Source organism: Bos javanicus, chromosome 1, assembly GCF_032452875.1.
Source record: "Bos javanicus breed banteng chromosome 1, ARS-OSU_banteng_1.0, whole genome shotgun sequence".
NCBI lineage: Eukaryota > Metazoa > Chordata > Mammalia > Artiodactyla > Bovidae > Bos > Bos javanicus.
In genome coordinates this window covers 149,276,693-149,290,127 of record NC_083868.1, presented here as the reverse complement: position 1 = coordinate 149,290,127, position 13,435 = coordinate 149,276,693, and the positions used below count along the sequence as shown (strand labels likewise).

The 13,435-nt window shown below is 40.4% G+C and overlaps 1 protein-coding gene across 13 annotated transcripts in view; it reads right to left on the bottom strand.

Annotated features, from left to right (window-relative positions):
* The window catches only part of TTC3 (tetratricopeptide repeat domain 3), a 119,888-nt gene that overhangs the window by 24,215 nt on the left and 82,238 nt on the right, over nucleotides 1-13,435 (bottom strand). For all 13 annotated transcript variants that reach the window (XM_061424707.1, XM_061424750.1, XM_061424703.1 and 10 more), the window contains 3 exons: nucleotides 10,262-11,309; nucleotides 8,714-8,779; nucleotides 6,289-6,438 (listed from right to left, as the gene is read on the bottom strand). In XM_061424707.1, the coding sequence (XP_061280691.1) occupies nucleotides 6,289-6,438; nucleotides 8,714-8,779; nucleotides 10,262-11,309 (1,264 nt within the window). The remainder of the gene's footprint in view (nucleotides 1-6,288; nucleotides 6,439-8,713; nucleotides 8,780-10,261; nucleotides 11,310-13,435) is intronic.

Genomic DNA, 13,435 nt, shown 5'->3' with positions numbered 1-13,435 from the left:
ATACATCCAAAAGAAATGAAAACATGTGTCCACACAAAAACTTGTACTCAGATATTCGTGTTATTTGTAACAATCAAAAAATGAAAAGAATTCAAATGTTCATTTACAGATGAATGGGTTAATAAAATGTGATACAGCATACGACGGAATATTCAGCAGTAAAAAGGAATGAAGCACTAATCCATGTTACATGGACCGATGTACGTGGGTGGACCTTGAAAACGTTAAGCTAAGTGAAAGAAGGCACTCACAAAAGACCACGTATAGTTAAGTGTGATGCCATTTATACAAAACACCCAGAATGGGCAAATCCACAGAGTAAATCAGTGGTTGCCAAGGGCTGAGGGAGGGAGGGAGAACAGGGAGTGAGTGACTAGCAGTGGTTAGACTTCTTCTGGGGTGATAAAAATGTTCTAAACGTGGGTTGCAGTGACGGCTACACAACTCTGTGCCTATACTTGATCCTCGGCCTATACTGGAAACACTGACCACACACTTTAAAGGGGTGAATTCTATGGCATGTGAACTACATCTCAATAAAGATGTTAACAAAATGACAATTGCTGTCCAATACAGTGACGTGGTCATTATCACTACTGCATTAACAAAGGCCTCTAACCAAGGCTGAGGTTCTGTCAGTGACTGCTTGCTCCACAGAGTGATGCCTGAGTTGGACCCAAAGGATGAGGGGTGAGCCAGGCATGGGGATGAGGAGGAAGGCAGTGCTGGGAAGAGGTCCAGAAGTGAGAAAACCACAGGACAAGCTCCACTACCCTTTAAGTGTACAGGACGATGCAGAGAACTGGCAGAGAAGAAGCTGGAGATGGAGGAACAACCAACCACAGGGGGGTTTCAAGCTCGTGGTGACTGCTGAGTGTTCATGAGTTACACACAGCACAAACCGACTGTGGCAGAGGGATGGCACACACAGCCCATCCTGCACCCTCCCTACATCTATACCCTCCGTCATGGGACGCTGGAGTTCCCTTCACTCAGGAGCGAGCCTTTCCCCACCCCTTGATCCTCGGCCGGCTATGGGACTTGCTTTGCCTGATGGGGTATTAGCAAGCAGGGCTGGTTCTTGCTTGGCCTTGGACTCACACTGGAAGATGAAAGACACACGGAATAGAAGGAGTTGCCCCTGCTGTGGCCACTGTAGATGGGTCTACAGCCAGATGACCCCAATACATGAGCAAGCACAGCCAAGAACAGTGGAGCCCTAGCTGATCCAAAGGTGAAGCCGTCCAGCCAAGCTCAATCAGGATCGGCTAACTCACAGACTCGCACAGGTGATATTTATTGTCATGTGTCAGAGATTTTTCCTCAGCATTACTGTGGCATCAGTTAACTGATACACTGCTCATGGAGTGCTGGGAAATATTTTTCAACTGACTGTGGGACCGACATTCTCTTAATGGATCTGGAGCCTGACGCTCACCACCTGTTCTCCTGCTTACTGCTGGTGCAACTTGGAGCAAGACACCTTAGTGAGTCCAGCCTCCATTTCCTCATCAGTAAAATGGAGACAATGCTACAAACTGGAACACTAGTGCACTAGAATTGCTTTCAGATTTAATAAAATAATACAGCTAAAACATTTACAACTGAGTACGGCACATAACAGGAGCTCCATAAATGCTAGATTAGAAAAGAGCTGAGCTTGGCAAGGACCATGACTGAACAGGACCACACCTCTCTGCAGATGTGGGCTGAGGAAGTTTGGGTAGGCAGGAACCGAAGATTCTGTTGAAACAACACAAAGTTTCAGATTCTACTCCATAAATTCATCTAGGCCAAAATTATTTTGACTGTTTTAAGAGTCAATGCTAACTAAATACCCATCTTAGCTATAAGCAAATCTCATTAAAGCACCTTAAGAACATATGACCTTCAAAAGATGGGGAGTGAATACAGCTAATGGGAATACAGCTTCTTTATGGAGTGATGAAAACAACTCTGGCATTAGATGGTGGTGGTGATTATATGACATGGTGAATATACTGAAAACAACTGAACTATATACTTTATAGTGGTTAAATGTGAACTTTACCTTAATAAAACAAAACAGAAGGCTTCCCTGGTGGTCCAGTGGTTAAGAATCGCCTTGCAATGCAGGGGACATTGGTTTGATCCCTGGTCCAGGAAGACCCGACATACCTCAAGGCAACTAAGTCTGTGTGCCAAAAATAACAAGCCTGTGCTCTGGAGCCCAGGAACCACAACTACTGGAGCCCTCGCTCCGCAACACAAGAAGCCACTACGATGAGAAGCCCGCGTACCACAACTAGAGAGTAGCCCCCACTTGCTGCAATTAAAGAAAGCCCGTGCAGCAATGAAGACCCAGTATAGCAAAAAAAAAAAAAATAATAATAATAATAATAATAAAGAATTTTTAAGAGAGAGAGAGAACATATGCCCCTGAGCAATATGGCAACCAGTTATGACCTGTCAGTTCCAAGTTCAGTTCGGTTCATTTCAGTCGCTCAGTCATATCTGACTCTTTGCAACCCCATGGACCGCAGCACACGAGGCCTCCCTGTCCACCACCAGCTCCCGGAGTTTACTCAAACTCATGTCCATTGAGTTGGTGATGCCATCCAGCCATCTCATCCTCTGTCGTCCCCTTCTCCTCCTGCCCTCAATCTTTCCCAACATCAGGGTCTTTTCAAATGAGTTAGTTCTTCACATCGGGCAGCCAAAGTATTGGAGTTTCAACTTCAGCATCAGTCCTTTCAATGGATATTCAGGACTGATTTCCTTTAGGATGGACTGGTTGGATCTCCCTGCAGTCCAAGGGACTCTCAAGAGTCTTCTCCAGCACCACAGTTCAAAAGTATCAATTCTTTGGCACTCAACTTTCTTCACAGTCCAACTCTGGGACATCCATACATGACCACTGGAAAAAACATAGCTTTGACTAGGTGGACCTCTGTTGGCAAAGTAATATTTCTGCTTTTGAATATGCTATCTAGGTTGGTCATAACTTTCCTTCCAAGGAGCAACCGTCTTTTAATTTCATGGCTGCAATCACCATCTACAGTGATTTTTGGAGCCCCCCACAATAAACTTCGTTACTGTTTCCACTGTTTCCCCATCTTTTTGCCATGAAGTGATGGGACCAGATGCCATGATCTTAGTTTTCTGAATGTTGAGTTTTAAGCCAACTTTTCCACTCTCCTCTTTCACTTCCATCAAGAGGCTTTTTAGTTCTTCACTTTCTGTCAAAAGGGTGGTGTCATCTGCCTATCTGAGGTTATTAATATTTCTCCTGGAAATCTTGATTCCAGCTTGTACTTCATCCAACCCAGCGTTTCTCATGATGTACTCTGCATATAAGTTATATAAGCAGGGTGACAATATACAACCTTGATGTACTCCTTTTCCTATTTGGAACCAGTCTGTTGTTCCATGTCTAGTTCTGATTGTTGCTTCACTACGAACAAGGGTACTTTAAGAACAACAGGAGACTCTGGCTTTAGAATTGCTATTTTCCTCTGGCAGGGAATAGAGAATTAGCTAGGCTAATTATTAAAGGCCATTTCTAGCTCATGAAAATCATACTCCATCAGCTACACACAATAGCTAGCCCAGATCTTTACTGATGCTTTGTAAATGCTCAGCATTCTTCAAATGCTTTGTAAATAAGTTATTTTTCTCAACAAGGCACTACAGCATTCTGGGTGGGGCAATTCTTTCCCCTACTATACTTATCTTGAGCCACTCCCCAATCCCTTTTCAATCACCCGCTGTGAGTCCTCACAAAACTATGAAGTACAGATTGTATTATTAATGAGGAAAGTGAGGGTCAAAGAGACTGAGTAAATTATTTTAGGTGCCAAAGCCACTAAGTGGTGGGGCTGGGGTCACCAGTCAGGCAGTCTGACTGTACTGCCCAAGTTCTTAAGGATGGTTTGCTACAGGTTGCCTCTCTCTTCTCTATAAAGCTGCATCTAATTATAGCTAAACGTGGAATCAAAATTTAAGTAAAAATACTAACTTATAACCTTAGTGATCGAGAGAGTCAAAGGCCAAGGGAAAGATCAACAAAAGTAAAAATTTATATTTATACAAGATTTTTCTCCAAGTGAATTATGAGCATAATCGTAATTAATAAATAAAATCACAGCTAAATCTCACTTGCTCTTTTCTATAAACAACTTAAGGAACTCAGGTGAAACAATTTATCCTAAAAGGAAACAGGTATACATTTTGCATGGAAAGTCTACTAACCTAACAGGTCTGCAATTTGAGGGACTAAATAATGGCTCTTTTTAAAAAATGGACTGACTACTCTTAAGCACAACCCCATGGAACCAAGCCCAGAGTCTCAGCAAAGTTAAGAAGTAGGTCAAGAGCCCAAGCCCACTGATCAAAGCTGCTGCTCTCTCACAGCCCTCCTCCCTGGGTGCTCATTTACTGTACATTTCTTGGTCCTGTGTACAAAGAAGTCTTGATGAACTGCACAAACACAGGACCCAGTCAAACCAGGAGCTTATAAAGCTGGACAAGACTCTACCAGAAAGAAAGGAACTTCACTCACCAGAAAGTGAAATGTGAAAGTGAAAGTCGCTCAGTTGTGTCCATCTCTTTGCAATCCCATGAACTATAGAGTCCATGGAATTCTCCAGGCCAGAATACTGGAGTGGGTAGTCTTTCCCTTCTCCAGGGCATCTTCCCAACCCAGGGATTGAACCCAGGTCTCCATGACCTGGCAGGCGGATTCTTTACCAGCTGAGCCACAAGGAAGTCCAGGAATACTGGAGTGGGGAGCCTATCCCTTCTCCAGCGGATCATCCCAACCCAGGGTCTTCTGCATTGCAAGCAGATTCTTTACCAACTGAGCTATCAGGGAAGCCCTCACTCACCAGATGACCACCACAAATCAAGTGGTTGTGTCTGCATCTGTCTGCATCACTTAATTGGGTGGACACAGGCATTCTCATACAGGTTTATTAAAACTGAATTTTCCTGACACAATACGAAGTTTACAACAATGTTTTGTTAAGTCCCCCAAGTAGCTTATCCAAATTAGCATTCTCAGTCTCTGTGAAAGGTTTTATTTTCGCTCATTTTCCCCTCTTCCTAATCAGGAAGATTTCGTTCAACTGGGCAACTGAGCAGAAAGGTTGGTTCCTTCTAATTTTTAAAATCTCCCCAGTCTCATCCCAAGTGAAAACATGTCCTAAGGAGTGAGATAAAGGTCACCTCTATGAAACAACCCTTTTCTTCTGGGTATACTTAAATCTCAACAAGTAAGTTTATTGATTAAGGTCCCACAGCTAATTTTCTTCTATTTAATATGTGACCTCAGCTAATGATTCAGACTTCTGGAACAAATTCTTCCTTTCTTAAACGGACTAACAGACCCTTTTCATCTCTGTACAAAGACTTCGGTTTTTACAACCTAATTAAACAATAGGCAAAAGACCTGAATAGACATTTTCCCAAAGAAAACATTAAGATGGCCAACAGGCACATAAAAAGATGCTCAATATTACTCTTCATGAGATAAATGCAAATCAAAACCACAATGAGGACTTCCCTGGTGGTACAGTGGATAAGAATCCACCTGCTAACGCAGGGGACATGGGTTCAGTCTCTGGTCCAGGACGATTCCACATGCTGCAGAGCAACTAAGCTGGTGCGCCACAACACCTGTGCCCTAGAGCCTGTGTGCTGCGACCACAGTGAGAAGCCTGTGCACCACAATTGAGAGTAGCCCCTGTTCTCCACAACCAGAGAAAGCCCACGTGCAGCAATAAAACAAATTTGAAAATTAAAAAAAGAGTAATAATCTAACCCCATAAAATGGGAGCAATTATTACCCAAACTACAGAACTAAAGCAGAGACGTTACACATACACCACACACACCAGTCTGCCCAAGAACAGAACTAGTGTAGAATTAAGCCTGGATCTGAACCCAGTCAGTCTGTCTCCAGGCCTCACATATGGAACCTCTAGTGCTACACCACTACTCTCACTATAAAGAAGAATTTAACTTGGAATTTACCAGGAAATAGTTTTAGCTAATCAAGGAAACCAAGTTACAGATAAATGAAAATTCAGATTCACAGCCCTTTTCTTACACGACAACTTGGAGAAGTTGTAAAACACTGCAAGTAAAAACACTGTCACTCTAACGTCATAAAAACTGTGAAACAGGCAACAGTGAAAAAGAATCCTTTGTTTAGTCAACAACGCAGTAGCTCAGCTAACAGAGGCTACACAAGCACAATTCTGTGAATGATGCCGCATGCTACTGAAAAGAGGTTTCAGACAGGATTACCTTATTTTCTTCAACATTCCTTTTCAACTTTTCTTCCAAGTCCTTGGTTTCTTCTGAGCCCTTGACATTGCTGTGTTCATAATTTTCACATGCTTCCTTAAGCTGCTCTTGTAAAACCTGGTATTCCTTTTCAACCTGTGAAATACCCCCCTACAAATATAATACAAAATTACCTGTTAAAAGTAGTTTTAAAAGCCTGTTTCTGATCTTGTTCTGAAATGTCTCTTCAGATAAACAAAAGGGGATATAAGGCAGATGAAAATTTACAAGGAAAACGTCACAATAATTCAAGAATTTAAAATCTCTTACATTGTTTAGCAAAGTCAGCTCTTTTTTTAAAAAGTTATTCGTATTACTGGAATTCATAAGGAAACTTTCCAATATGCACCATAATTAGCCCTGAATATTTGTTTTAGAAGGGTTTAGTATTAAATAGTCTGATATGACTATCATCCTCCACAATTAACATCAAGAACTATTTATTGGCTTTAAGAACTGCAAATATTATGCATGCATTAGATATAAATAGGACATATTAGTTTTGGCCCTACTTTTATAGCATTTCAAACAGACGGTTGCTGATTATTTTTAAAAGATGACTTAAAATATTATCACAAAATTATTTTCAGTTATGTAACTGTCTCCTGGACAGCTTTAAAAAAAAGCAAACAGAAGTCATACTGTGCTGTGAAATGCTGGCAAGCGATGGGCAGTGTTTATGTATTTGTAAGCCTTGCATCCTGCCGAGACGGGCAGCAGTCAGTCACACACTTGTTGTGAACGGAGCACCTGTCAGATGCTGGCAGCTCCTCTCAGCTGCAGGCAACTGCTCCGCCCAGCTACGAGGGCTCCGGCAGCCAGGCCTGGGAATCTCAGCCAGGCGCTCACACCTGGCCCGCCTTTCCCACCCCCTGAACCTCATGCAGCACGTTAGCATCTCCCAAGCGCACAAAGGCAGGGAACTGAGGTTCTGCAATTTTGTTCATTGTCAGAGAACTGTGAACTATGGCCAAGCTGACCACACACACCAGTCTGCTGTTTATGTCGTCCAGACTGAAAGTTTGGCACTATGAATACAGTCCATGTTTAAATAATCAACTAGATGATGAACCCATGAGCAAGCCTTTATGGTTTCAGATCTTAGTTATTTCTATTTTAATTCTCAATTCAGCAAAAGAATCACACTGCAGCTTGGTAATATGCATTAATTCATATGCCCTAAACTGCTGACAGAGACATTGTTATGTAGCAAAAGATAACATGCATTCTATTCATGTCTGTTTTGAGACTGTGTTAAATTAAAATCTTTAGAAAGCCAATCCCTCTAATACTAGGTCTTCCTATTCAAGCACACTGCACATTTCTCATTTACTTAAGTATTCTGTGTGTCTCTCAGTAGCATTTCAAAGTTTTCTTTCACAAGATAATACATTTTTTGATACTACTGAGAATGAAATCTTTTCCTTTACTATGTTTTGCAATGGGTTGTTTACGTACAGAAAGGTATTTTATCCATTTGTGTTTCTGAATTCTCTTACATTTTGGTATTGGTTTTTGATTGATCATTTTGGATTTTACAGGGACACAGTCTTGGCCTCTATAAATAATGATATTTTACACGTCCACCTTTAAAATTTTATTTTTTTCTCTTATCTACTTTTATCAACCAATATCTCCAGGATAATAATAAATATTAATGATGATATACAATATTTAAGCAGGATGATGGGGTTTGGCTTAAAAGGGAAAGATAAAAGCATGCTGAGAAGTATTCAGCTATTCTCATTTGATTATGAGTTTTAAGTCAAGAAAAAAACTTGAATTTTATGCAATACCTTTTCAGCATCTATGGAGTTCATCCAATGACTTTTCCCTTAAAGATCTATCACACAGTACTTATATTAATAAATTTTCTAATTGAATCATCCTTAAAGTGTTTAAGATTTTTATAATTTCTGTATTATTCATGTGAATAAGCTTTTATTTATAAATACAAGCTCATTATACCCATTAAAACAATAAAGCTGTTAAGATAAAAAAACAACTTTGCCTCTTTTTTTCCAAATCTGAACAATAAAAATAAAATAATTTTTTTGTTATGTTCTAAAGCTTATTCTACTTCCCTGGTGGCTCAGCAGTAAAGAATCTGCCTGCCAATGCGGGAGATGCAGGTTCAGTCCCTGAGTGGAGAAGATCCTCTGGAGGAGGAAATGGCAACCCATTCCAGTATGCTTGCCTGAAATTCCATGGACAGAGGAGCCATGGGGTCAAAGAGAATCAGACATGACTTGGTGACTAAACAACAAGGCTTATTCTGTGATGTTTTATATGGAATAACTTGCTTCAAAATAGTTCTAAGTTCATAATTCCCATTTAAAGTAATGAAAATTAAAACTTTCAACAGTTTAATACAGTTCTGACTTACCTGTTGTGCCTCAAAAGGACCATATGGCTCAGTATTGACTTCCTGATGTGTTATATTCCAAGACACCTTTGGGGCAAAACAAACACATTCAATCTGTCTCAAACGCTCTAGTAAAATAAATTCATCATTTGATAACATTTTGAAACATGCCTATAATTCTTTCAAGGTTTTAATTTTTTTGCCAGTTTAGATAACATTCTATGCTTTCTACAAATGTTTGTAACAGGAAAGAGTATCATTTGGAACTTGTAAAAGTGAAAATTATTTTGGTTCATTACTCTTAACATAATTTTTCAAAGCTTTCTAGAAAGCTTTTAAAAAACTTAATGAGTAGCAGGATAACCAGTAACAGTTTCATGCATTCATGCTTTATAAAGCTAACTACAGAGAAATTGTATGAATTTGGAAGGAAAGTTATAACCAACTTAGATAGCATATTCAAAAGCAAAGACATTACTTTGCCAACAAAGGTTTGTCTAGTCAAGGCTATGGTTCTTCTTGTGGTCACATATGGATGTGAGAGTTGGACTGTGAAGAAGGCTGAGCGCTGAAGAATTGATGCTTTTGAACTGTGGTGTTGGAGAAGACTCTTTTGAGAGTCTCTTGGACCGCAAGGAGATCCAACCAGTCCATTCTGAAGGAGATCAGCCCTGGGATTTCTTTGGAAGGAATGATGCTAAAGCTGAAACTCCAGTACTTTGGCCACCTCATGCAAAGAGTTGACTCATTGGAAAAGACTCTGATGCTGGGAGGGATTGAGGGCAAGAGGAGAAGGAGACGACAGAGGATGAGATGGCTGGATGGCATCACTGACTCGATGGACGTGAGTCTCAGTGAACTCCGGGAGTTGGTAATGGACAGGGAGGTCTGGCGTGCTGCGATTCATGGGGTCGCAAAGAGTTGGACATGACTGAGCGACTGATCTGATCTGACCTGACAGAGAAACCTTATTCTTGAGCTTGCTAGGAAGGAACATTTACTCATATCCCTCATTGCTCTCCATCTGGTTGTGTCCTGTGTCTCCCTCACTCCCCTGCTGGTTTGAGAGGAGAAACTGGGCGTGTGCAGCCCTGACTTTCTTTTCTTTTTCTCTTTCTCTTGGGACTTGCCCGTGCAGAGAGCACATTTTCCCGTTCCTCCTCCTTGCACTGTCTTGGGGGCAAGCACCCAAGCTGGAAGGCCTTCTAGTCCAGCACTGCTGTGAACGAGGCAGGGAAGCTGCTAAGTCGTGGGTTTCAGTCTTGGGACACACACTCTCTAGAGAAAAGAGCCACATCATCCTACTGCACTTTTATTAATTATCAAGGCGGTGCTTTGGCTCCATCTGCTGATTCTACTGCTTTATGTCTCAACTGGTGCAAAACTTGGATAGGATGAAGGGTATTGCTTACTACACTTCAAAATTCCTTCTGGCATTACCAGTCATGCCCTACAAAAGGGTTCATAAAGTCCATTATTTTAAAGGATTTTAGTAAATACAATGACAATGAAAAATTAAGAGGGAAATTTAACTTTGATATCAAGAAGACTTTCTCACTTTAGTCTTACCTGTACAGCAACCACTTGTGTACATGGAATATTTGTTACTTCATTGGTGCTTTCTGGATTTACTTCCCATTTGGCAGAATCGCCACAGTAGTCATCGTTTCTGCTAGCCTCACTCTGGGCTATATCAGCACCATCAGAGCTGCACTCTGACTTCACTGGTGTTTCCAAAGATTCCTCAAGGATCTGTGTTTCGGAGGCAATCTGGGTACCAGGGGCATTCTCAGCACTGAAATGATGAGCCTCAAAATGCACTTCCGTTATGTCACTGGCTACAAAAGACGGCACCACTGGTATTGGTCTTTGCAGGTGATACTCAGTAGGAACACTGGCCAGAGGGGTGTAAATGCTATACTGGGGCAAAGTCGGTAACACACTGATGAAGGCTGGTGGAGTCTGGGTAATGTCAAATCCCCGAAAGGGAAGATATGTACAGTATCCTGTGACCAACTGGGGTCGAGGCCAATAGGTCGCTTTCACTTCCTCAGGAACTGGTTTGGGAGAATTAGAGGAGACCGGCTTGTGACCGGTATCCTCAAAGACTGGCCTGGGAGAATCAGAAGACATCCCTTTGGGCTTCTCATCCTCAGAAACTGATCTGGAAGAATTATCGAAAACTGGTTTTGGCTTCCCAGTGTCACGAGCTGATTGGGGAAAATTAGCAGGTGCAGGCTGAGGCTTCACGTCCTCAGAAGCTGGTGCTGAAGGTAAGTCAGACACTGGTTTGGACTTTACATCTGGTTTAAATTCCCTAGCAGTTGGATTCAGTGGTAGTTTAACTCGTAAATACTCTCCTGTTTTTGAAATTTCTTCTACTTTTGTTTTAATGTTTTTCTTCTTTCTCTTTTTCTTGAGCCGTAATGCAACTTTCTTCAATGCGATACAGTTGTCAATCACAACAAAACGAGGACATCCCAGGAGAAACGCTTTTAAGCCTCCTGCTTTTTCTAGTATCTGTTGAGTTTCTTCTGGGAAGAACTCATATTCTTCAGAAAACATTTTGTTACTCATGTCCAAGGGACCATGTTCCTCCAACAACTGAGAGAAATAACTAGGCAAGAAAATACTTATGTTATTTTAAGGAAGTACTTACACATGCTTTTCTGAAGAAAATATTTCTCAAAATTTCCCCCAAAGCAAAATATTACTTCATTTCTAACTGACCTGAACATCTTCTCAACAAAAATATTATACTCATATTAAATCTGAGAAAGGCTAACTGTAATCAATTATACTATAAATAAAATTAAGTTTACTCCCCAGAAAATAATCCTTTTAAATTGGAAAAAAAGACTAAAAAGTTATTTTTTATAAGCTGTGATTAATTATTCAAAATATGTATATATATTTTAATACTTGCTTTTGGATTAAAAAAATTTCTTATTTGGCTAGGACTGCCGTCTATGGGGTCACAGAGTCGGACACGACTGAAGCGACTTAGCAGCAGCAGTCTTAGTTGTGGCATGTGAGATCTTTATTTGCAGCATGTGGATCTAGCTTCCTGACCACGGATCAAACCCACGCCTCCTGCATTAGAAGTGCGGAGAATCACTGGACTGCCAAGGAAGTCTTTGGAATATCTTTTCATGTACCTGCTGGCCATCTGTATGTCTTTGGGAAAACGTTTATTCAAATCTTCTGCCCATTTCTACGCTGAATTTTTTTTTTTTTTGCTACTGAGTTGCCTCAGTTCTTCATACATTTTGGGTATTAGCCCCTTATCAGATATATGATTTTCATAATTGAACGATGACCATTATAAGTGTCTTCAACGGCCCTTGATGGACTGCCACAGTACCCGTGTACGTCACTGTCGGCACGGGGCCAAGCGGTAGAAATGGGGAAAATATTTCATAAGGCATTCCCGTCCTAGTGCTCCAGGTGTGTCCCTTTGAAAAACCACTGTTTTCTCCATGCTCATGATTCCTTTCGCTTTTTTTCAAGAAGCAGATTAAAGATCAGGACCCAACTGCCTCTTTCTTGGAAGAAAGCATGACAAGCAAGTAAGAACCACCATGTTCTTTTTGGTAGGCAAAAACTGACATGGAGAAAAAACATGAATCTTATTTCACAAAGTTATTTTTATTTGCAACACACTGTGATTCAACCTACGATCAATTTCACTCTCCTGCTATCTGTAAGCTGCATGCTAGGATCACATTTTCTACTTTCTTTTTGAAACCTTCCACTTTAACTAGTTAATAAATCTTGACTAATTAACACCATTAAAGAATTGTTTTAGGAAAAACTGAATGCAGAAGACCATATACTACTTGCATAACAGATATACTATCTGCAATGTATAGTATAATACCATATACTATAATAGTATAGTATAATACCATATACTATCTGAATGCAGAATACCATATACTTCAACTATCTGTATCATAAAATATTAGAATGAAGGGGGTCACTGAAAACAAATCAGTCCAATCCCCTACTTTAAAGTAAAATATTTAAGTCAATTAAAAAAGCAGTTATCCCAATATTCTTAACTCCATGTCTGTTATGCTTTCTACTCAATATTCTTTTCAGATACAAAAGTTTAGTTTCATTTTTCTTTTATCCATTGGCCAATTAAAAAATAATCTTCAAACTAATGATCATTACGTGTTTATTTTTGAAAATTCAAAGAAAGAATTAAGTTCTGAGGTGTGACTTCCTGTAACTTCTTGACTTTCTCCTATTATAAGATATAAACTCCATTTCAAAATACACAAATCAACCTATTTTCTTCTCATAAAGTTACTTAATTACCACTTATAAAGGTAATGTAGTCTTTAAGATGCAAACTCCTGAAAACTACAGTTTAGCTTCAGTTCAGATGCTTGAAGCAAAGTCTAGCATGTTTTAAGAAATACTAGTATAGGCCCCTGGAGAAGGAAATGGGTACCCACTCCAGTACTCTTGCCTAGAGAACCCCGGGGACAGAGGAGCCTGACGACTATAGTCCATGGGATCGCAAAGGGTCGGACACAACTGAGTGACTGAACAACAGTAACAGTATAGTTTTACAGCTGATTCCAGGTTGTCATCCAGTTCTCTGGGAATATGATTTGTTCAGCACTTCAACTCTGAAGAAAAACTATGAAGAGGGATCCAAGGGCATGTAACTAAACTGAAGAGGAATAATGCAACTGAGAAAAATAGAAAAAATAACCAAATTACAGATGA